Genomic DNA, 26,253 nt, shown 5'->3' with positions numbered 1-26,253 from the left:
TAGTGCGCGCGAGTCTCTCTCTCTCTCTCTCTCTCTCTCTCTCTCTCTCTCTCTCTCTAGTGCACGCGAGTCTCTCTCTCTCTCTCTCTCTCTAGTGGGCGCGAGTCTCTCTCTCTCTCTCTCTCTCTCTCTCTAGTGCACGCGAGTCTCTCTCTCTCTCTCTCTCTCTCTCTCTCTCTCTAGTGCGCGCGAGTCTCTCTCTCTCTCTCCTTCAGTCTCAACCTGCTTTACTGGCTTGTTGACAAGAACATTCCTGTGTTGCCAAAGTGAACGGATGAAAAAGAGAATCAATAAAAGACAAATATATTTCAGGGAAATCAAAACAAAGAAATAGAAGATAGAAAAGGATCAAACTAGTACATCAAGTGATCATAAGATTGTCAAGACAAAGTAAATACAGTGAGTCATGTGTCATATAAATCCATACAAACAATGCAGACTACATGAACATATACATGACATCATATGAAAGCAGAGACAGAAGACAGTTTGTAATAATTCTGTGATGTAAAGTTCTACATTGTTGCTGTTATGATGTCATCAGAGACACATTTAGCTGCTAAGTGCTTCACATGAGTACTTAGTGCTTAGTAGATACTGTACATGAAGGCCAATCAGAGGCTCAGTCACATCTTCAACCAATCACACACTAATGTCAATCAACAGTTACATGTTGCTTGATTTTCATCACTCCACTGATTTAACAACAGAGCAATAATACACTGCTTTATTTAAAGACAACAATAATGACATATTCAAGTCAACAAGTTCTGTTTCAAACTATACACATCAAACATTCTTCATTTATGTTGATCATTTTCAGACTAAAATGTCTGTTCTTGTTGTATGTGATGTTAAAACTCTGTCCAGTTACTGTTCTCACGCACGCACACACACACACACACACACACACACACACACACACACACACACAGACACGCACACGCACACGCACACACACACACACACACACAGAGATCATGTCTGTTCACAACCACATGAGCAATGAGCTTGCATGCAAACACTATTGTGACTTTAGGTGTTTGTGTTTGGTCACAGTGTGTTTCTGTCTCACTCTATCTGACACAGAGACATTGAGGCACCATCAGAATAGAGCCAGAACCCAGGGTAAAGTGGTTCAGTGAATTTGGACTGGAAAGTGTGGAGGTGAATCAGTTTGTCAGAGGAAACTCTGTAGAAGGACAGAGAGCCAGCAGGCCCGTCAAGATACACTGCGACTCTGTTAGAGCGAGAGCAGGGGAGAGGTATGACTGTGTCTCTGTTATTGTGCCGGGCAGAGTAACTATCATCATAGCAGATCAGACTCCAGGACTTTTCATTCCTTCCAAGCACACAGTCAGCACCCACTCCTCTCCTGCTGATTTCTCTGTAAGTCACTCCTATATGAACCTCTCCTTTCCTCTCCACCTCCCAATAACAGCGACCAGTCAGACCATCTCTACACAGCACCTGAGACCAGTGGTCAAATCTCTCTGGGTGATCAGGATATGGCTGCTTCTCTCTCACCCACATCACCTTTCTGTTGTCTTCAGACAGGAGGAGGAATCTGCCTGCTGTGTTTGGGTCCAGTGTGAGATCACAGGCATCTGATGAGACAACAAGACTCGTTACAGCAGCAGCTTCTCATCTAATAAACCTGTTTGTTTGTTTGTTTGTTGATTTATTGACAGTTCATTTCTCAGCAGTTTGATGATGTCACATGATGTCAGCCATCTTCCTGACTCACAGGATGTGAATGAATGGACGTCACAGACTGTGCTGTAGATGCACTTTCCTTCTCACTAGTTGAATGTGTTGCTTTGTTTTTATCAATCAAACTAAATAAAATACACACTTACATTTCTTCAGACCTGGTCTCAACCTCTGCACTCCACCACGTTCCACACTGGAGGAATAAACAGGGAAGAAGTCAGACCAACAGATTCTCTTTAATGATGGAAACATGGACATTTAAGAACCTTCAATATGAAGGATTTCCACTCATATCCTCCATTAAACATGAAACATATTCCTCATCTTCTCAGTGTGACAGAGAAAATGTGTGACTCTCAGCCTTCTAGCAGATGTTGTCTCTTCATACCTGAGAGTCTCCAGTCTCCAGGTTGGATCCTCCAGTCCAGCAGAGAAGAGCTTCACTGAGGCTTCTGGATGATTGTAGCTCAGGTCCAGCTCTCTCAGATGGGAGGGGTTGGAGCTCAGAGCTGAGGCCAGAGAAGCACAGCCTTCCTCTGAGAGCATACAGTAAGACAACCTGCACACACACACACACACACACACACACACACACACACACACACACACACTTAAATGGGGTCTGCAGCCGACAGACTGTTTCTCTCTTTCCATCTAGGAGGGGCTGAGGGGGGCAGTCTGCACTGTGGAGGAGGCGCTGCTTTTTGTACCCATGAAGTGGATACTGACCGCTATCTTGCATTACAGTATAACTGTATATATCAACCTGCCATGTTATCATCCTGTGTGTTTCTTATGTGTATGCATTATTGTGTTTGCCGTCTGGGCACTCATGACTGACTCCCAGCAATTAACTGCACTATTACTGTTTATGTCCTTTGCATACTTGTATTTATGTGGACATAAATAAACATTTCAAATGTGTGTGTGTGTGTGTGTGTGTGTGTGTGTGTGTGTGTGTGTGTGTGTGTGTGTGTGTGTGTGTGTGTGTGTGTTTGTGTGGCGAGGCATTGAGTTTGTTTGATAAGTTGACTGTTACTTAAAGCTGAGGCTCTCAAATGTTTTTCAGTCAGGGAGCCCTTACAAGATAGAAAATATACTGGGGACCCCCTCATTCTGATTATGATTTGCATAAAATATTTTCATTGAACTATGAAGCTTTTACAAACAAAAAAATATTTTTATTTTCCTGAAAACTTTTTGCGGACCCCCTGGCAAAGTGCCACGGACCCCTGGGGGTCCCCGGACCCCCATTTGAGAAACACTGCTGTTGCAGGATACCTTTTGCTCTATAGATTTGAGGCTTTCTGGGCTCGATGGAGAGAGAAGAAGAGGGAGTTTGACTAGCTGGTAAGGCTCATATGAGACACTTGTGCCTGCAGTACACTGCTTTGTCCACAGCAGAGGTGAGAAGGCTGTTAAGTGGGCTGGAGAGTAGCATTATGAAGTGGAGGAGGAGCTGGTTTGTCAGGATAGACCGGGGCTGCAGCACAACCTGGCTGAGCTGCACAGGGAATTGGGTGGGTTCCTGCAGGAGCGAGCAAAGGGGGCGCTTGTGAGGGCTAGGTTCTCCATGCTCAGGGAGATGGAGGCTCCTAGCTCCTTCTTTTTTGGGCTGGAGAGGAGACAGGGTGATGACAGTCACATGTTTTCACTGAGGTTAGCCAATGGGCTCGTCCTTTACAAGTCCTTTACTTTAGGTTTCAACAACAGAGGCAGTAAAGAAAGGAGATGATGCAATATTCTACCACAGGATAGAAACTAGATGTGATAAATGTTGGTATCTCAGCTGCTTTCAAAACTCACATCAGCAGGAAAATACAGAGGTCAGGTATTTTCACTAGGCCTGCATGATAGGAGGAAAATCTGCGATGTGCGATAACATTGTTCAATATAGCGATGACGATACGACTTGCGATAAATAAACAAATATATTAGCTATACAGTTCCTATGTCTTTCTGCTTTAATAATGCTTTAATAATGCTAACATAGACGACAAACATAGCCTATGCCCACTGAATAAAGAAATGAAATACACACTGACTCTAGCTGAAACTACACACAGCGTGTTTGGGCTTTGGCGGAGGGGCGGAGTGCACTGTTGCAAGGGAAAGGTGTACGCTGGATTTACAACACAAGACAAAATGATCAGACGCTGAGTGGGAATGCATGACACATGTAAATAAAACCACTTTTGTTTCAGGCAGTCTTTGTGATGTGTTTATTGCGCATGTTCATATTGTGATGACGATGAAAACACGATTAATTGTGCAGCCCTAATCTTCACTGATATTAATGTGCATGTAAAGCCACATTTAAATGGTGGTCTGTTGAACAGTATCAGTAATACTGACCTGAGAGTTTCCAGTCTACAGTTTGGACTCTCCAGTCCAGCAGAGAGAAGCTTCATTCCAGAGTCCTGTACGTCATTCTTACTCAGGTCCAGCTCTCTCAGACTGGAGGACTGGGAGCTGAGAACTGAGGCCAGAGCTTCACAGCTTCTCTCTGACAGCTTACAGCCACTCAGCCTTAATGGATATGAAAAGATAAGGAAATATTATTATTTGATCATTTCAGTCACACATGTAAACAGATTATTAATGAATGCAAATATAGAGAGGTGCAGCAATCTAAATAAGATATCAAAGCATGAGGTTTGAGACAGGAATAGAGAGAGGTGCAGCAATCTAAATAAGATATCAAAGCATGAGGTCTGAGACAGTAATAGAGAGAGGTGCAGCAATCTAAATAAGATATCAAAGCATGAGGTCTGAGACAGGAATAGAGAGAGGTGCAGCAATCTAAATAAGATATCAAAGCATGAGGTCTGAGACAGTAATAGAGAGAGGTGCATCAATCTAAATAAGATATCAAAGCATGAGGTTTGAGACAGGAATAGAGAGAGTTGCAGCAATCTAAATAAGATATCAAAGCATGAGGTTTGAGACAGGAATAGAGAGAGGTGCAGCAATCTAAATAAGATATCAAAGCATGAGGTTTGAGACAGGAATAGAGAGAGGTGCAGCAATCTAAATAAGATATCAAAGCATGAGGTTTGAGGTTAATTGCTGTTTATAGATGAATCAGCATGTTTGTAAAACAAACAGATTAGCTATATTTCCGGGTGCAACTGCCATTCATTTTAAACAGCAGTTCATGGTGAAACCACGCCCTCTTTGAACTCTAACTACTCCTTCATACTTTAAGCTCAACACTCACACTTAACGAGTCACCACTTTTAGGACTCTATCACCTTAATTCAGCTTTAATTTATCTTTTGTACTGTTAGGTTTATACTTTTTCAACCTTTATAATGGGACCCTATGGAGCTAGTCTTGCGTGTACTTTTTACGAAATTCACACATTAAAACTGTGACATTTCACACAACATACACAACTACATATGTATAGAACATTCACACTACATACACATATTATAAATCAGACTCTTTAGCTACTACTGCTACTACTTGCAGTCAACCTTTACAGAGTCAGGAATTCTGACCTGAGAGGCACTGTATTGAAAGCAGAGAAATGTGTCAAATCAACTGAGAAAAACTGTCAATTCAAATCTTACCTGAGAGTCTCCAGTCGACAGTGTGGACTCTCCAGTCCAGCAGACAGAAGCTTCACACCTGAATCTTGCAGCTGGTTCTTACTCAGGTCCAGCTCTCTTAGATGGGAGGGGTTGGACTTCAGAGCTGATGCCAGGACTTCACAGTGAGTCTCTGAGAGTCCACAGTCAGAAAGTCTGTGATCACAGATTTAATGTAAGATTAGTTCTATGAAAGCAGAGCTGAGACTAAGCCCACATAAAAACGGACACAGCATACTACTACTTCTAATACAAATAATAACAATAATAGTAATAATAATTAGAGAAAAAGTGACAATAAATTGTATTGTAGAATTAGAACATTTTCAAAAAGTGCTGAATGTGTAATATCACAAAGCAAAGCATAGCAAAATGCAATTACAAGCAATTCTGTCAAAAGTATATATATATATATATATATATATATATATATATATATATATATATGTATGTATGTATGTATTAGGGGTTCGGTGCGTGCAGCTACATGAAGAATATGTCTTGCTTGTCATCTCACGCGATGTAAGTTGCTTGTTTACAAGTTAACAGCTTTGTCAGTGCTACGTAACATTACATTACCTCGTTGGCTTTGGTTGAATTTGGACAGAATTCGCAAAATAGCTTATCGCCTGAGTCATAAAAGTCATTAGAATACTGCTCTGCACTGAAGTCAGAGCTTAGTGCAGAATTTCTTCACTTTTTTGACGACGGTAAAGGGGGAGCAGCTTGACGCGTCGATATTGTTTGTGGTTTTGTGATGTAGCATGGAAGCGACGTACGGCTCGTAAACACACTGTAGCGACCCCCGGTAATGTTTCCTCACCACAAAACGTTCCATTCAGTGAACGCGGATTTCATATGGCTCTTGTGTTGCTTTGGTATGTCTTCTTCTGTGGCGTTTATGGCGTTCAAACAGCGTTTAGGTGCTTTACCGCTACCTTCTGGATTCGGCGTATTCTTCATGTAGCTACACGCACTGAACCCCTAATACATACATAAATATATATATATATATATATATACAGTATATATACATACAACAATCATTACAGCTAAACGAACTGAGTTCACCAACTAACATGATAGCTATAAACAAACATTTCAGAATTGGAATCTTTGGAATGAAGACGCAAATTACACATTACTTGTTACTCTTCTTAAAAGTAACACATCGCTTTACTTATTATTCCAGTGAAAAGTGATTGCCCTACTGATTTTTAAGGTTTTGAATCTACAGCATTAAATTCAGACTTTCCGTGATGTATTTCCCAACTTTGTTGGCTCGTTTATGTGCGCTCTCCTGTAATTCCAATATTTCCAACATGACTTGAAGATGACGAGAATCTTTCAGAGCCATTGCACCAATACAGAGGTTAAAGAGACTAAACAATGAAACACAAGTAATGACCAACCTGGTAACTGTAATGTGATTACTGACACGTAACAGTAATGACTTACTTTATTTTCTCTGTTACAGGAAAATTAATAGCACATTACTTTGTGTGTTACGCCCAACACTGTGTTACCACTGCTCTGTAGAACAGCAGTTTTATAGTGTTTGTTTGAGGAACTATATATCTTTATAGTTCATATGGCATCAGGTGTGAAGGTAACTAAACTGTAGATAATGTTAGAATTCAGATCAGGACTAACCGAGCCTCTCTGCAGTTCCTCACAGCTGGGATCAGTCTGCCTCGTCCCTCGTTTGATGTGTTGTAGGCCTTCAGGTCCAACACATCCAGAACCTCCTCTGACATCTGCAGCATGTACGCCAGAGCTGAACAGTGGGCCTTAGAGAGGCTCTTCTTTGACTTGTTCTCTGACTTCAGGAAGTCTTGGATCTGCTGATGTATTAAGTGGTCATTCATCTCCATCAAACAGTGGAAGATGTTGATGCTTCTGTCTGGAGACATATTGGAGGTGTTCATCTTCTTCAGGTTGCTGATGGCTTTCTGGATGCTGTCTGGACTTCTCTCTGTGTGACCTAGTAGGCCTCCTAAGAGACTCTGGCTGGACTCGAGTGAGAGGCCATGAAGGAAGCGGACAAAGAGGTCCAGGTGGCCATTTGTACTCTTCATGGCTTTGAGCATGGATTTCTTCAGGAAGACATCCAAGGAGTAATCACTTCTACCCCAGACTTTTCCCAGGAATGTGCTCAGTACATTCTTATCCCTGTTTGTGTAACAGTGGAACATGTAGACTGCAGCGAGAAACTCCTGGATGCTCAGATGAACAAAGCAGTAGACCGTCTTCTGGAAGAGCACACACTCTCGTTTGAAGATCTCTGTGCACACTCCTGAGAACACCAAAGCCTCTCTGACATCAAGACCACACTCCTCCAGGTCTTCTTGGTAGAACAGGAGGTTGCCCGTCTCCAGATTTTCAAACGCCAGCTTCCCCAGCTTCAGAAGAACTTCCCTGTCAGTCTCCATGAGCTGCTGTTGACTCATCTCATGGCTCTCATCATACTTCTGCTTCTTCCTCTCTGTCTGAACCAGCAGGAAGTGTGAGTACATCTCAGTCAGGGTCTTGGGCAGCTCTCCTCTCTGGTCTGTAGTCAACATGTGCTCCAGAACTGTACCAGTGATCCAACAGAAGACTGGGATGTGGCACATGATGTGGATGGTCCTGGATGCCTTGATGTGTGAGATGATTCTGCTGGACAGTTCCTCATCAGTGGATCTCTTCCTGAAGTACTCCTCCTTCTGGAGGTCAGTGAAGCCTCGTACTTCTGTCACCCTGTCTACACATGTAGGAGGGATCTGATTGGCTGCTGCAGGTCTGGAAGTTATCCAGAGGAGAGCCAAGGGAAGCAGATTCCCCTTTATGAGGTTTGTCAACAGCACATCTACTGATGATACCTGTGTGACATCAGACACAACCTCATTGTTGTGGAAATCCAATGGAAGTCTGCTTTCATCCAGGCCATCAAAGATGAACACAGCTTTACAGACAGATAGCTTCTCTGCTGTGACCCTCTGTAAGGTTGGATGGAAAACATGGAGCAGCATGAGAAGACTGTACCGCTCATCTCTGATCAAGTTCAGCTCCCGGAACGAAAGCAGAATCACAAGAATGACATCTTGATTTTCCAAGCCCTCTGCCCAGTCCAGAGTGAACTTCTTCACTGAGAAGGTTTTTCCAATTCCAGCAACACCATTTGTAAGAACTACTCTGATGTGTGTTTCTTGATCAGGTAAGGGGTTAAAGATGTCGTGGCACTTGATCGGAGTGTCATGGAGAGTCTCCATCTTGGATGCTGTCTCCAGCTGCCACACCTCATGTTGGGTATTAACCTCTTCACTCTGTCCCACTGTGATGTAGAGTGCAGTGTAGATCCTATTGAGGGGAGTTCCAATTCCTGCTTCATCTGTTCCTTCTGTCACAAAGTCACATCTCATTATCAGACTGATCTTATGAACGTCTAAAACCTCCTGCAAAACGCCGTCCGCTGGAAGAGAAGAAAGAGTAAACAAGTGTTTAACAGATATGCTGTTGTTTCCTGGTTTTAGAAATGGTGACAACAGTAGACAGAACCCCAGTCTTACATTGTGCAATGCTGGTTTGACTGGGTGTCTGCAGTCCAGATCTTCTTCTGGACGTTTTTCTACACTGGGGACAGGCAGAGTCTCCTGATGAACCGGACTGGGCCCAGTATGAGGTGATGCACTGTCTGCAGAACCTGTGTCCACAGCTGGTAGAGACTGGATCCCTCAGGACCCAATGACACAATGCACAGCAGGACAGCTGCTGCTTCACAACACCTAGACTCCTCTTCCTCATTCTGTGGGGATAAAGGCAATTTATTATCCCTGATCAGATGAAGATCTAACAAACAAACAAAATTGAAAAAAGGTTTGAACAATTTTTTGTTTAAATTCTAAAACTATTAAAATATTTTGCCCAGACTATCTTTATAGATGCTCAGACAGCATCGTGCTGCCATCACATGTAAAGTTTATTTTCACATGTATCTGTTGTCATAGTTGTAGTTTAATCAGTGGAGTCAACATTGCATACCCATCATGGATAAATGTCACTGTGGTGATCATGGATGAATGCAACATTGTAACAGTTTTTCTGGTTTGTTTCATATGTAATTATCATTAATGAATGTTCAGCTCAATACAAACAACACACAGTCCTATTACATCAACACTGTAACAACACATTTGTTACAGAACACAGACAGTGTCTGGCAGTCATTAGTAAATAAATAAGTACCATTCTTGATAACCTCTGACTACAGATAGTGTTAGCAGGGCACAGAGATTGATCACAGCAGTTAGGGTAGATACGATGGCAGAGTTCCATTACATTACATCTACAGTATCAACCACTGTCTGTGTTTACATGTCAAACACAAACAGTGTCAAACACAAACACCATATGAATGACAATGGGCTTTTCAACAATGATGGGAGGTTTTGGTGTTTAAACCAGTGAGCTGTTGTGGCTTTTAAGGCCATGGCACACCAATCAAACATTCTCAAACAAACACCAACAACAAACACCAACAGACAATTGTCTGTGAATGTTGGCAGATGTTGGAGATTGTTTGAAAGCATGGCACACCGACCAAACATATTCTGTACAACAGTCCCAAACATGTAAAAAAGAAACACCAGAAAAATAGAAACTGCACTGTGTTACAGCACATAGAAGATGGCTCAGACTGACAAAGTTAGTTATACATCTGTCGAGTAATACAATGATACACCCAGTTTATTTCTTTTGTAGCGACAGATGGCCTTAAACGCCACACTCACGTGACGCTTCTTGAGAGAGAGGTGAGGGAACGTGCATATTTCTGCAGACTTTATCGAGGGACCATGAAGGCGTCATGTGACAGGCAACGCTAGTTGAAGCCTGGATGTCCTGCTGATGGCAGCTGCAACAGTGTTTTCTCTGCTATCAACCTGGTTAATCTCGCTATATTCTTCATCACAGTGGGTCATTACCCACTGTGCACTTAATCGTGCACTAGTTCTGCATAAGCACCTGCAGCTCTCTCCTTATTTTACTGACGTTCTCAGTGATCACACGGCTGTTTACATGTGTTTCTGAACGGCTAGCTAGTTATTAGCATAGCTCGTTGTTAGCCGTCATGGATGTTCTCTCTCTCCCTCATTATGTAACCTTGCTGCGCAAAACATTACTTATTTGCGGGAGTGCATGGGAGAAGTCTCCCGCTAGTGTTGTTGATGCCCAGTGTGATGGCACATGGTTGGCAGAGAAACGTATGTTTGCTGCGTCGCGTGTAACGTTAGTTAGAGGAGGCTCTGCCTCTGACCAAACTGACCAGACAACCGCATGCATTAGGCGCGCATGCGTGAGCTCCGTTTCCATGGATACGCGACTGAAAACATGGGAAGTTACCAGACAACAGCGAACAACGCCGGATTGAACAAGTCGAATCCTGGCAAACATGACAGAACATCGCCGAACATCGCCAAACACGAACAGACAAGGACAGACAGCTATGGCACACCAAACAAACATTTTTCTTTGTTCGTGTTTGTTTGTGTTTGTTTGAGAATGTTCGTTTGGTGTGCCATGGGCTTTAAGGCGGGGCTAGCAGGATGAGGGAATTTGAGCAACTCGGGGAGGGGGGCGGGACTAAGGGTCAACAACGTCAGTCTGATATCAGATTTGTGAATTACGTCAGTATCGGCACGCCATTGGATCAGTCCCATCTCTAAGTCAAGGTCAAAGTCAAGGTTACTTTATGTGTACCCATAGGTAGATTTGGTTGCAGGGAGAGTCACTCAATTTAAAAAAGGCTCAGACAATAGACAGTAGACAGACATGAAAGTGCCAAGTGCCATAGTTCCAAACTTCATCATATTATTTTTTAATATTTAAAAAAAGATGTAAGAAAACACTGGGGCAGAGATTTGCTTCATGAACACAGTCCTCTCATAGTGTGATGCAACAGTGAAGGAAACTATCCTAAATGACACAACAGAACATTTTTCCTTCATCAAGCTTACTCACTTTACTCTCTTACTTTTATCAGGTAGGCTCCCAGTATAACAGTCCTCTTACCTTGTGTCTGAAGGTCCAGGTTCATTACTGAAGCGTGGAGGATTGTCTTTAGACCAATCAGTCTTCATAGACAGACAGCTGGGTACTGGAGACTCTGCTCTCTGCCTGTGGTACTGACCTCTGTAAATCAAAAGAAAAGGCAACATGTTTTCAGAGGTGATCAAACACAACGACTCTGGTTTTTGGGATAATTGATGTGAAGTTTTAATTCTATAATTAGTTTGTGTGCACACATTATGAATTAGGAGGAACGAAAAACTAAATATTTAGGGAATAAAATGTCTTCTGTGTGCATGAATCCAGCCAAACTGACGGCAGGTCTGACCTACATCCAGGAAGTGAAATATACTGTATATCTTGTACTCCATAAAACGTGTTTTTCTTCCCTATGGTCACTCCTTGTCTCTGTAGTTTTCAGTGCAATCGTGTAGGTTATCAAATAACATTTCTTCATTACAGTATAACAGTCCTCTTACCTTGTGTCTGAAGGTCCAGGTTCATTACTGAAGCGTGGAGGATTGTCTTTAGACCAGTCAGTCTTCATAGACAGACAGCTGGGTACTGGAGACTCTGCTCTCTGCCTGTGGTCCTGACCTCTGTAAATCAAAAGAAAAGGCAACATGTTTTCAGAGGTGATCAAACACAACGACTCTGGTTTTTGGGATAATTGATGTGAAGTTTTAATTCTATAATTAGTTTGTGTGCACACATTATGAATTAGGAGGAATGAAAAACTAAATATTTAGGGAATAAAATGTCTTCTGTGTGCATGAATCCAGCCAAACTGACGGCAGGTCTGACCTACATCCAGGAAGTGAAATATACTGTATATCTTGTCCTCCATAAAACGTGTTTTTCTTCCCTATGGTCACTCCTTGTCTCTGTAGTTTTCAGTGCAATCGTGTAGGTTATCAAATAACATTTCTTCATTACAGTATAACAGTCCTCTTACCTTGTGTCTGAAGGTCCAGGTTCATTACTGAAGTGTGGAGGATTCTCTTTGGACCAGTCACTCTTCATAGACATACAGCTGGGTACTGGAGACTCTGCTCTCTGCCTGTGGTACTGACCTCTGGAAACACAAATGTTTGATACATAAATTATCATTAGTTCTAGTGACTTTAAATTCATGTTTTGTTCTCATATTCTACTATTGTCTTCATTTGTTGATTTCTATTTTATTTGTTTAGATTATTTCGATTATTTATTTTGTTTAGATTATTATCATAGATGATGCATGTACATGTACTTTGCACGCCCACTGGCAAAAAGGGTGTGTGGCCAATCACAAAAAGGCACCTACATTTCAAATGGATTCACCTAACATCACAAAACTCTGTAGAAAGGTTGGTGGAGGTATGCATTCTACAGACTGCCCTCTAGTGTTTATATGTTTTCCTTTGTTTTTATACTGTATATATTTATACTTTCATATTGTACATACTTTTCATTCATGTTTCTTGGCCTGGTTATGTTCTAGTGGTAGAACAGGTCAGTCTGTCATCTGTTGCAGACATTTCTACACATTTTACCAAGCTGGTTTTCATTATCTGTATGTGTTGATCCAAACTCACATTCACATGAGTGATGACTTGTTTGACTCAGGAGAGGCTTTCCGGTTGATTGGCCGTGTCATTTAAGTCCCCTCCCCTTTCCTAATTGACTGTTTTCCTCGTTATATCTATTGATCCCAAAGTTTATAACTATGATGACCTCAGTATGTAGGATTTCACTCATAAATGTATCTTAACACTGTGTGGAAAAAATGTGAGAGCTAATAATGATGTGATGAGACCAAGGAGGCATTGTTTTAAGTAACCAATAAGCTGTTTTAGGCTTTGATATTTGGTTTCATAGAGACAAACAGTTTCCAGCTTATCACACATTAAATGCTTGTTGTGTTTGCAATTGTGAGTTGTGTTATATTTAATTCCACTCACTGTAGCTTATATTTTATTTAGTTTTATATATCTTGAAATTATTTGTTGCTCAATTGATCCAAATCTACAGAGATAATTTAAACTTATCTCATTTTATTGTTATCTTATTGTTATTCTTAGTGAATGAAATAATAGCCTTTTTTTCTACTCAAATATCACTGAGCTTGTATTTTTCTCTTTCCAGTATTCCATCATAATTTTACTACTAACTTCATTTCATGAATACAATCTCATTGAACCGTATTCCATCAGGTAGGCTTATGGGATAACAGTTATCTTACCTTGTGTCTGAAGGTCCAGGTTCATTACTGAAGTGTGGAGGATGCTCTTTAGACCGGTCAGTCTTCATAGACAGACAGCTGGATACTGGAGACTCTGCTCTCTGCTCGTGGTACTGACCTCTGCGAATCAAAAGAAAAGGCAACATGTTTTCAGAGGTGATCAAACACAACGGTCCCTATCGTTGCATCGGCGCTGTTTCTAGGCCGAACGCCTGGCGCAGCTCAAATCAGTGGGCGTGGACAAGCGCACTTGATATCGTCGTGCTGGCGATAGACGCAGCCTCAACCATTACAACCACGCCTTTTAAGCGTAAAATTATGCACCGTCATGCTCATTGGATAACTGCAATAAACGAATCGCGCGCTTGCCTTTTTAGCTCCAATTCCAGTGATCCCGCAAAACCAGACGAAAGCCAAACGCTCTGCCCCCCCCCCCCTCCCTTCATCCAGTCTATCTTCTGTCTGCATTATAGGCTATTATTCCATATTATTATGCTTCTCAAACCAATCTAACTGCAGTTTCAATACTGCAAGCATGTAAATACGCTACACTATAGCAAGATCAAAGTGAAAATAATGTACTAAACGCATCAGCTAGAAAAATATAGCCTATTAGATTGGTGAAAGTTTGTCCAGAAAGATATCGTTTTCTCTCCCCTGCTGCAGGTAGAATGATGCACATAAATATACCCTACATTATGTAAAGTCATTGCATAAATGTGTTTTTATTGTAAAACTAAATGTCAAGTAGGGCCAAGTTATTGGAGCGGACATCACAGTATAGCACATCACAGAAGCGCGTTCCGCTGTCACTTATCTAAATCACGTTAAACCCACAAGGGGTATATATAGGCTCAAGAGGACATATATGTTTCACATAGGGTGGTGTTTCATTTCGATGTTTTATTTGGTCCAATATTGAAATGTTCTACAATTGCAGTTGTCTTACCATTACACATTATTTTTGATCTACCTTTTATATCTATTTCAGCTCATTTGGTTGCTATTTAGTAGCGAAATGGAGGACCCAATTGCATGCTGGGAGTGGACATTCACAGGCAGTAAACTTACAACTGCTATTTCCTATGGGAAGCTGGGTGCTGCTATGTGTTGTGTCTGTTTGAGCGAGGGAGTCAGAGAGAGAGAGAGAAGGGTGACTCAGAGGCAGAAGAGCACTGGCGCACTGAATAGGCCTGGTTTCAGAGAGAGACAGAGAAGGGTGACAGGGGAGAGGCACAAGTGCACTGGCGCACTGAATAGGCCTGGTTTTCAAAGGCACCCCTGGGGTGCTCCTATGCTGATGGTCAGCGGGAAGGAGGTGAGGTTGCCCACCCTCACTATTTAGGAGTCTCGTGGCCTGCGGGAAGAAACTGTTCCTCAAGCGATTTGTGCGTGTTTTTGGAACCCTGTATCTCCTCCCTGAGGGTAGCCGGGAGAACAGGCTGTTGTGGGGATGGTTTGTGTCTTTGATGATCTTCAGGGACCTCCTGAGGCACCGCTGGTTATACAGTTCGTGCAGTTCTGGCAACTCGTCTCCTGTTACGTGCTGGGCCGCGCGCCTCACCCTCCGTAGCGCCCTGCGGTCCATGGTGGTACAGTTCCCGTACCAGGCGGTGAAGCAGCCAGTCAGCAGGCTTTCAATGGTGCCTCTGTAGAAGTCCCTGAGGATTTCTTTCCTTAGCCCAAACTTCTTCAGGCGCCTGAGTCCGTGTATTCGCTGTTGGGCCTTTTTGACAACAGTGGCGGTGTGGCCGGCCCAGGTCAGGTCCTGGTGGATGTTGACTCCCAGGTACTTGAAGCTGTCCACCCTTTCCACCACTGTGCCGTTGATGGTGATTGGGGGGTGTGTGCCCCCCCCTCTCCTGTAGTCCACAATGATCTCCTTGGTCTTGGAGACGTTCAGGGAGAGGTGGTTGTCCTGGCACCATTGTTCCAGGACCCTCACCTCCTCTCTGTAGGCCGTCTCGTCGCCCCCCGAGATCAGCCCCACGACTGCTGTGTCGTCTGCAAACTTCACGATGGTGTTTGAAGTTTGAGTCGCCACGCAGTCGTGGGTGTAGAGGTCGTACCAGAAGGGGCTGGAGACGCACCCCTGGGGTGCTCCTATGCTGATGGTCAGCGGGGAGGAGGTGAGGTTGCCCACCCTCACCACCTGGCGGCGGTCTGTCAGGAAGTCCAGGATCCAGTCGCACATCGCTGTGTTTAGTCCCAGGTCCCTGAGTTTGCTTACCAGCCTGGAGGGTACTATGGTGTTGAATGCTGAGCTGTAGTCCACGAACAGCATTCTCACATAGGTGTCCTTCCCCTCCAGGTGGGACAGGGCGGTGTGGAGCACGTGTGCCACTGCATCCGCTGTGCTCCTGTTGGGGCGGTATGCAAACTGCAGCGGGTCGTGGTCCGGGGGGAGTGTGGGACGGATCTTTGATATGACCAGCTTTTCAAGGCACTTGCTGGCTATTGGTGTGAGGGCTATAGGGCGCCAGTCATTGAGGCTGGTCACTTTTTTCTGTTTGGGAATGGGGATGATTGTTGCTGCCTTGAAGCAGGAGGGAACTCGTCGGAGGGAGAGGGACTGGTTGAAGATGTCTGTGTACACGGCTGCCAGCTGGTGGGCGCAGGCCTTGAGGACCCGCCCAGGGATGCCGTCCGGGCCGGCCGCCTTGCGTGGGTTGATACGCAGGAACGACCGGCACACTTCATCCTCAGTGATGGTGAGGGGGCGGTCTGTGGGGGGTGGAGGGTGGGTGGGGTTGGTGGTTAGGTGGGAATGGGGGGGGGTGCGGGTGCTGAGGGGTGGGGGGAGGAAGGGGGGAGGGGAGGTGATCGGGGGGTGGGGGGGAGGAAGGGGGGTGGGTGGGAGGAAGGGGGGAGGGGAGGTGATTGGGGGGGGGAGAGGAGGAGGGGTGGTGGGGGGGCGGCGAGGGGGAGAGGTGATGGGGGGGGAGAGGTGGCAGGGGGGGGAGGAGGGGAGGAGAGGGGTGATGGGGGGGGAGAGGTGGGGGGGGAGGAGAGGAGGGGGGGTGGGGAGGGGAGGGGTGGTGGGGGGGAGGAGGGAGGGGGGGGTGATGGGGGGGAGGAGAGGGGGAGAGGGGTGGGAGAGGGGGGGGGGAGGAGGGGAGGCGCTCTGGCAGAGGGGTCGAACCTAGCGTAGAACGCGTTGAGTTCGTCCGGTAGGGTGGGTGACGTGCTGGGGTTCTGTCGTTTCACCTCTTTGAAGTCTGTGGCAGCATGGAGCCCTCTCCACAGGTGTCTGGGGTTGTTAGTGTCCAGTTTTGACTCCAGCTGCCTTCCATAATCTCTACGTGCTATTTTTATAGCGGTCCGGAGGGCATATTGTGCCTGCTTGTATTGGTCAGTTGTGCCAGAGCTGAAGGCGGTGGTCCTGGCGTGAAGGGCAGCCCTGACGTCGCTGTTGACCCAAGGCTTTTGGTTCGGCATTATTTTGACTTTTTTTGTGGGGACTATGTCGTCGGTGCACTTCTTTATGAAGCATGACACCGTATCTGCATACTCGCCCAGGTCTCCTGCAGCTTTGAACTCCTCCCACACCACTTGGTCAAAGCAGTCCCTCAGGATGTCGTCTGATTGGTCTGACCAGCAGTGGGCGGTTCGGAATGCTGGGGGTTGTCTTTTTAGTTTTTGTTTGTACCTGGGTACAAGTAGGATGGAGGCGTGGTCCGATTTGCCGAAAGGGGGGCGAGGGACGGCTTTGTAGCCATGTCGGATGTTTGAGTAACATTTGTCCAGTGTGTTACTGCCTCGCGTGGGGAAGTGAATGTGCTGGTACAATGTGTGCATTCTGCCTCTCAGGTTTGCCCTGTTAAAATCCCCAGTCACCACCAGGGCCATTTCGGGTTGTTTTGTCTCCTGTGCACTGATGGCGCGTTGCAGCTCTTTCAGTGCGACAGTCACGTTCGCTTGTGGAGGAACGTATACACCCATGATGGTGACTGTCGTGAATTCCCTCGGACTCCAGAACGGCACGCATTGTACCATTACATATTCAAGATCTGCTGAGCAGTGTTTCCCAATGTCTGTGGTGTTTACACACCAGTTTTCGTTAATCATAAGACATACGCCCCCTCCCTTCTTCTTACCGGATTGTTCGTTTCTGTCTCCTCTGAATACACTGAATCCTGGTAGCGCGATAGAGTGGTCCGTTGTGTCAGGAGTAAGCCAGGTTTCCGTTAGGCACAGAACATTGCATCGCGCTATGTCTTTTTGGTATTGTGCACGCGCTCTTAGTTCACAAAGTTTATTCTCCAGCGATTGAACATTTGCCAGCAGTATGCTTGGGAGAGGTGGTTTATCCGCGCGCTTCCTCAAGCGGGCGAGAAGCCCCCCTCTCTTCCCCCTCCTCCAGCGTTGTTTTTTGAGTTCAGGAAAATCCGTAAGATCTGGAGCTTGCCAGTTGCTGTTGGGATATATCCGTTCTTTCCTGATTTTGATCAGCGCGTCCCTGTTGTATTTTATTCCGACGCTGATTTCCATGTTATATCCGCTGGTGTCCGTGCCTCCGTTCTCTGCCTCCATGGCGGGGGCGCGGGGCTGTTGTTTGTTGTTGTTTTTTGCGTGCGAGCGGACAAAGCGGGCAGAGCGGGTCCCCGCCGTCGCGGTTTCTTGCAAAGAAAAGTGCGAAGACGCCACTATCTACACTATTCAGTTACACTGTTATATACAATAGATATTTACAAAGCAAGTCGAAGCAACGAAATCAAAACAAAACGCGTTTACACTGGAATACAAGCCTATTTGTCTATGAAGTCACTAGAGCTCCCTAGCGAGTCGCCTTCTCCCGGCGCCATCTTCAATCATCATTCAATCATTCAATCATTAAATATGCACAAATAGTGCAGTAGTCGTACCGCAGTACCGTACTGCAGCTGCTACTATTACGGATGCCTAACGTTTAATTGTAAATTTAAGTGTATGTTTAATAAGGTGCCTAACGTTTAATTGTAAATTTAAGTGTATGTTTAATAAGGTACATGCTATTTGCACATGTATGTATAAAACGTCGAATTTGGAATGTCTGAACACGTCTAACGTATGCACATGACATGTGCACCTATGTGCAATGAATATGCCACTGTCGTATAAGCCACCGACTTGTCTTATTGCTTATAAGATGCCTATTTCTTATTGCCTTATTGCTGTCTTATTGCTTATTGATGCCTATTTCTTATTGCCTATTACTTATTGCTGTTGCCTATTTGTACTATGTCGTAAACGGAGTCCACTGCACAAGAATTTCACACGTGGTACTTGTACCATGGAGTGACAATAAAAATCTTGAATCTTGAATCTTGAATCTTGAATCTTGAATCTTGAATCTTGAATCTTGAATCTTGAAGCGCTAAATTTACGGCAGGTGCGAAGATAGCAGTACGCCGGTATTTAAGGCCGACACGCCCACTTTGGCCCATTCTGGGACTGCGCCACGCCCATTCGGCCTAAAGCGCATTTGGCAGCGTAAAGCCATATTGATATCGTCCCAAAACAGGCGCAAGGCACGTTTTTTTGCGTTTAAGGCCCGTTTTAGCGCCGAAGGCTTGTGGGAGAATAGGGCCCAACGACTCTGCTTTTTGGGATAATTGATGTGAAGTTTTAATTGTATAATTAGTTTGTGTGCACACATTATGAATTTGGAAGAATGAAAAACAAAAAACTTAGGGAATAAAATGTCTTCTGTGTGCATGAATCCAGCCAAACTGATGGCAGGTCTGACCTACATCCAGGAAGTGAAATATACTGTATATCTTGTCCTCCATAAAACATGTTTTTTCTCCCTATGGTCACTCCTTGTCTCTGTAGTTTTCAGTGCAATCATGTAGGTTATCAAATAACATTTCTTCATTACAGTATAACAGTCCTCTTACCTTGTGTCATGCCAGGTTATGTTCTAGTGGTAGAACAGGTCAGTCTGTCATCTGTTGCAGACATTTCTACACATTTTACCAAGCTGGTTTTCATCATCTGTATGTGTTGATCCAAACTCACATTCACATGAGTGATGACTTGTTTGACTCAGGAGAGGCTTTCCGGTTGATTGGCCGTCATTTAAGTCCCCTCCCCTTTCCTAATTGACTGTTTCTCGTTATATCTATTGATCCCAAGGTTTATAACTATGATGACCTCAGTATGTAGGATTTATAAATGTATCTTAACACTGTGTGGAAAAAATGTGAGAGCTAATAATGATGTGATGAGACCAAGGAGGCATTGTTTTAAGTAACCAATAAGCTGTTTTAGGCTTTGATATTTGGTTTCATAAAGACAAACAGTTTCCAGCTTATCACACATCAAATGCTTGTTGTGTTTGCAATTGTCAGTTGTGTTATATTTAATTCCACTCACTGTAGCTTATATTTTATTTAGTTTTATATATCTTGAAAGTATTTGTTGCTCAATTGATCCAAATCCCCTACAGAGATAATTTAAACTTATCTCATTTTATTGTTATCTTATTGTTATTCTTAGTGAATGAAATAATAGCCTTTTTTTCTACTCAAATATCAATGAGCCTGTATTTTTCTCTTTCCAGTATTCCATCATATTTTTACTACTAACTTGATTTCATGAATACAATCTCATTGAACCATATTCCATCAGGTAGGCTTATGGGATAACAGTTCTCTCACCTTGTGTCTGAAGGTCCAGGTTCATTACTGAAGAAGAGTGGAGGATGATCTTTAGACCAGTCAGTCTTCATAGACAGACAGCTGGGTACTGGAGACTCTGCTCTCTGCCTGTGGTACTGACCTCTGTAAATCAAAAGAAAAGGCAACATGTTTTTTAAGAGGTGATCAAACACAACGACTCTGCTTTTTGGGATAATTGACGTGAAGTTTTAATTGTATAATTAGTTTGTGTGCACACATTATGAATTTGGAGGAATGAAAAACTAAATATTTAGGGAATAAAATGTCTTCTGTGTGCATGAATCCAGCCAAACTGACGGCAGGTCTGACCCACATCCAGGAAGTGAAATATACTGTATATCTTGTCCTCCATAAAACGTGTTTTTTCTCCCTATGGTCACTCCTTGTCTCTGTAGTTTTCAGTGCAATCGTGTAGGTTATCAAATAACATTTCTTCATTACAGTATAACAGTCCTCTTACCTTGTGTCTGAAGGTCCAGGTTCATTACTGAAGTGTGGAGGTTTGTCTTGTCTTGACCAGTCACTCTTCATAGACAGACAGCTGGATACTGGAGACTCTGCTCTCTGCCTGTGGTACTGACCTCTGGAAACACAAATGTTTGATACATATCATTAGTTCTAGTGACTTTAAATTCATGTTTTGTTCTCATATTCTACTATTGTCTTCATTTGTTGATTTCTATTTTATTTGTTTCGATTATTTCAATTATTTCTTATGTTTAGATTATTATCATAGATTATGCATGTACATGTACTTTGCACGCCCACTGGCAAAAAGGGGGTTTGGCCAATCACAAAAAGGCACCTACATTTCAAATGGATTCACGTAACATCACAAAACTCTGTAGAAAGGTTGGAGGAGGTATTCATTCTACAGAGTGCCCTCTAGTGTTGATGTTTTCCTTTGTTTTTATACTGTATATATTTATACTTTCATATTGTACATACTTTTTATTCATGTTTCTTGGCCTGGTTATGTTCTAGTGGTAGAACAGGTCAGTCTGTCATCTGTTGCAGACATTTCTACACATTTTACCAGGCTGGTTTTCATCATCTGTATGTGTTGATCCAAACTCACATTCACATGAGTGATGACTTGTTTAAATCAGGAGAGGCTTTCCGGTTGATTGGCCGTGTCGTTTAAGTCCCCCCCCCCTTTCCTAATTGACTGTTTCTCGTTATATCTATTGATCCCAAAGTTTATAACTATGATGACCTCAGTATGTAGGATTTCACTCATAAATGTATCTTAACACTGTGTGAACAAAATGTGAGAGCTAATAATGATGTGATGAGACCAAGGAGGCATTGTTTTAAGTAACCAATAAGCTGTTTTAGGCTTTGATATTTGTTTAATAGGGACAAACAGTTTCCAGCTTATCACACATTAAATGCTTGTTGTGTTTGCAATTGTCAGTTGTGTTATATTTAATTCCACCCACTGTAGCTTATATTTTATTTAGTTTTATATATCTTGAAATTATTTGTTGCTCAATTGATCCACATCTACAGAGATAATTTAAACTTATCTCATTTTATTGTTATCTTATTCTTATTCTTAGTGAATGAAATAATAGCCTTTTTTTCTACTCAAATATCAATGAGCTTGTATTTTTCTCTTTCCAGTATTCCATCATATTTTTACAACTAACTTGATTTCATGAATACAATCTCATTGAACCATATTCCATCAGGTAGGCTTATGGGATAACAGTTCTCTTACCTTGTGTCTGAAGGTCCAGGTTCATTACTGAAGTATGGAGGATTGTCTTTAGACCAGTCAGTCTTCATAGACAGACAGCTGGGTACTGGAGACTCTGCTCTCTGCCTGTGGTACTGACCTCTGGAAACACAAATGTTTGATACATATCATTAGTTCTAGTGACTTCAAATTCATGTTTTGTTCTCATATTCTACTATTGTCTTCATTTGTTGATTTCTATTTCATTTGTTTCGATTATTTCGATTATTTGTTATGTTTAGATTATTATCATAGATTATGCATGTACATGTACTTTGCACGCCCACTGGCAAAAAGGGGGTGTGGCCAATCACAAAAAGGCACCTACATTTCAAATGGATTCACGTAACATCACAAAACTCTGTAGAAATGTTGGTGGAGGTATGCATTCTACAGAGTGCCCTCTAGTGTTTATATGTTTTCCTTTGTTTTTATACTGTATGTATTTATAATTTCATATTGTACATACTTTTCATTCATGTTTCTTGGCCTGGTTATGTTCTAGTGGTAGAACAGGTCAGTCTGTCATCTGTTGCAGACATTTCTACACATTTTACCAGGCTGGTTTTCATCATCTGTATGTGTTGATCCAAACTTCACATGAGTGATGACTTGTTTGACTCAGGAGAGGCTTTCCGGTTGATTGGCCGTGTCGTTTAAGTCCCCTCCCCCCTTTCCTAATTGACTGTTTCTCGTTATATCTATTGATCCCAAAGTTTATAACTATGATGACCTCAGTATGTAGGATTTCACTCATAAATGTATCTTAACACTGTGGAAAAAATGTGAGAGCTAATAATGATGTGATGAGACCAAGGAGGCATTGTTTTAAGTAACCAATAAGCTGTTTTAGGCTTTGATATTTGGTTTCATAAAGACAAACAGTTTCCAGCTTATCACACATTAAATGCTTGTTGTGTTTGCAATTGTCAGTTGTGTTATATTTAATTCCACCCACTGTATCTTATATTTTATTTAGTTTTATATATCTTGAAATTATTTGTGGCTCAATTGATCCAAATCTATTCTTAGTGAATGAAATAATAGTCTTTTTCCTCTACTCAAATAGCAATGAGCCTGTATTTTTCTCTTTCCAGTGTCCCTTCATATCTTTACTACTAGCTTGATTTCATGAATATATTTCAATCATGAGAGACTCGTAATATAATTTTAACAAACTTTATTGAATCAGAATAGACAGTTTGAGTATGGCATATGACTCCATGATGTGACGCTCCTCTTGCTTATGAGAGAGGGGTGTCAGTGCTGTGTGAGATAGGACATCCCCCCTAAGGGGATCTGTTTCCAACAGGAGTCATAACATTGGTGGTGATCTGGGGAGGTGGTGGGATGAAGCTTCTTGCTCTGGAGATGCTGGATGAATGCGTGATGCTGACACAAGGTGAGTGATGACTGCACAAGTGTGATTTAAGCTGTGGTGATGGGGGCTTTATATAGTACCAGGAGAAGGGCATTTATGATGTCATAACTGACGTCATTTGGGCAACTGACGTCACACTGCAAAGGTGACGTCATGGAGAAGGTGACGTCGGAGATGGTGACGTCATTTAGTGACGTCATTTGGGCTGAGGGGTATGACAGCATGGGGTGCTCTATTAATGCCTTATTTGGTCTTCCATGATTGAAATTCAGTCTAAGACTACACATCTCATTGAACCATATTCCATCAGGTAGGCTTACAGGATAACAGTTCTCTTACCTTGTGTCTGAAGGTCCAGGTTCATTACTGAAGTCTAGAAGATCATCTTTAGACCAGTCAGTCTTCATAGACAGACAGCTGGGTACTGGAGACTCTGCTCTCTGCCTGTGGTACTGACCTCTGTAAATCAAAAGAAAAGGCAACCTGTTTTCAGAGGTGATCAAACACAACGACTCTGGTTTTTGGGATAATTGATGTGAGGTTTTAATTGAGGCAACATCATTATTTGGTGTGCATACATTAATTAGTAGGAATGAAAAACAATAAATTGAGGGAGCAAGATGTCTTCTGTGTGCATGAGTTCAGCCAAAACGATGGCAGGTCTGACCTCCGTCTCTGTAGTTTTCACTACAATAGTGTAGCTTATCAAATAACATTTCCTCATTACAGTATAACATTCCTCTTACGTTGTGTCTGAAGGTCCAGGTTCATTACTGAAGTCTAGAAGATCATCTTTAGACCAGTCAGTCTTCATAGACAGACAGCTGGGTACTGGAGACTCTGCTCTGCCCTCCTCTTCCTCCTCCTTCTTACTCATCTTCTGGACTTTGTGATCTTGTATCTGTGAAAGGTGTTATACAAGTAAGCTTTAGTTACTTACTCCCTTGTAGCCTACAGTTCAGTCAGTCAGAGGTAAACCAGTTATACTCGGGGGGGGGGGGGGGGGGCACCCAGCACTACCCATGGTGCAGGTAAGAGTAACCTTGCTTAACCTGTTTCTTTTTTCACACTCGCACGGATGCACGCAAACACACACACACACACACACACACACACACACACACACACACACACACACACACACACACACACCCCTCTCTCTCCCAGCGTACCTATGGGCGCACTGTAGAGGACTGACGGGGGATGGGAGAGAGGGGGGGGAGGCCCTAATGTTGCCCCACCAAGGCCCACGTCAGCTTCTCTCTGTTTTACTGTCATTATCTCACTATTACATCTTTTGTGTTCACGTAACTTCAGAGAGAGAAATACGGACAGGTGAATGCTATTAGCCCTCCTATCAGTAACGGCAGACAAGTGACTCTGATACTTCAGGTGTGCAAACATGGACATGAAAGAAAAAGGTGACAGATACCAGGGCAGACACACAAAACCACCCAAAAACCATTCACTTAAGTGTCCTATTTTGGGATTGTAAAGATGACTAAAGGTGACCAGTTTGAACCCCTGAATAAAATAATAATGTAATAATACTCACCCTGCTTCAGCCGTGTCCCTCCTGCACTGCTCTTACACAAGGGAGTCAGTCTGAACTAACTGCGACACACTTTCACTGCTGTCTCTCATTACAGAGGCCACGCCCTTCTGACTCACCTGTTCCAGCCTCAGCACAAACATGAAGGAAGTTGTATTTCCAAACATGGTTTGTCTCTTCAAATACTCCGGGAGGCGGGAGCATTTGCAATTTGCAAATGTGAACCCTCTCATCACACAGCTTTTCAGCAGGTATTTCATACTGAACGTATTTCAAACTGAAGGTCTTTGAACACAGCTTGCAAACTGTAATGTAGGTATTTCAAACTGAAGGTATTTTAAATGGAAGGTCTTTGAACACAGCTTGCAAACTGAAGGTATTTCAAACTGAAGGTCTAGAATGCAGCTTGCAAACTGTAGGTATTTCAAACTGAAGGTATTTTAAATGGAAGATCTTTGAACACAGCTTGCAAACTGAAGGTATTTCAAACTGAAGGTCTTTGAACACAGCTTGCAAACTGTAGGTATTTCAAACTGAAGGTATTTTAAATGGAAGATCTTTGAACACAGCTTGCAAACTGTAGGTATTTCAAACTGAAGGTCTAGAACACAGCTTGCAAAAGGAAAAACTGACATGGCCATCTTCAAAGGGCTCCTTTGACCTTTCACCTCAAGAGACCTGAATGAGAACGGGTTCTATGGGTACCCACAACTCTCCCCTTTACCTGTGTGTGTGTGTGTGTGTGTGTGTGTGTGTGTGTGTGTGTGTGTGTGTGTGTGTGTCAGAGAGAATCTGCTTTGAAAGCATAGCTTAGGTAGCTACCAACTACTTCGCCATGGAAATAGTTGAAACTACAGCAAAGCTACCCTAGGAGAAATGTAGTTTATGAAACTACAAGCTACGCAGAAAAAGTAGTTCAAACCAGTGGTGGAAATGGGCAGGTTTTACTGTGGGAACCCTAGGCAGGGCGGGGGCCCCCAGATACAGTCCAGACACCCCCCTAACCCCCCCCCCCCCCCCCCCTTCAGAGACATAGTGCATTATAGGTACACTTATGAAGGTGGCAATTGTCCATGAGATACAGCTTATTGCCCGTTATATGACATCAACTGTCTGAAAGGAATGGGTGTCAACAACTATAAAGACAACCTTTGATATCAATTCGTATGACTTGCTGCCAGAGGACAAGATGTGCTGTTGATAGAAAGCTAATCATTAACATGAAGCAACCATTCATTAAAGTATGGTAGCCGTCACTCCCCCCCCCCCCCCCAAGTCAATAGGATTATAAAAAGTTGTTTGGATTATGTCAACACACATACTAGAATTCATGTCCATT

At 43.1% G+C, this 26,253-nt stretch overlaps 2 protein-coding genes across 2 annotated transcripts in view; one reads left to right on the top strand and one right to left on the bottom strand.

Annotated features, from left to right (window-relative positions):
• Positions 1–26,253, top strand: part of LOC310800013 (phosphoinositide 3-kinase regulatory subunit 4-like) — a gene marked incomplete at its 3' end in the record, with an annotated part of 239,417 nt that overhangs the window by 35,503 nt on the left and 177,661 nt on the right. The window lies entirely within an intron of this gene.
• On the bottom strand, positions 287–25,016 carry LOC310800217 (protein NLRC3-like). The gene is made up of 12 exons (XM_083662802.1): positions 24,918–25,016; positions 24,109–24,263; positions 11,834–11,953; positions 11,358–11,477; positions 8,858–9,093; positions 6,963–8,760; positions 5,292–5,465; positions 4,069–4,242; positions 2,182–2,272; positions 2,102–2,133; positions 1,860–1,906; positions 287–1,607 (listed from the first exon to the last, which is right to left on the bottom strand). Exons 2-12 carry the CDS (start codon positions 24,237–24,239, stop codon positions 1,072–1,074), a joined length of 3,459 nt encoding a protein of 1,152 aa, XP_083518928.1. The 5' UTR covers positions 24,240–24,263; positions 24,918–25,016; the 3' UTR covers positions 287–1,071.

This window comes from Poromitra crassiceps, assembly GCF_964638095.1.
Source record: "Poromitra crassiceps genome assembly, chromosome: 29".
In the NCBI taxonomy this organism is placed as follows: Eukaryota; Metazoa; Chordata; class Actinopteri; order Beryciformes; family Melamphaidae; genus Poromitra; species Poromitra crassiceps.
The sequence above is the reverse complement of the archived record's forward strand: the minus strand, read 5'-3'. Positions and strand labels throughout refer to the sequence as shown.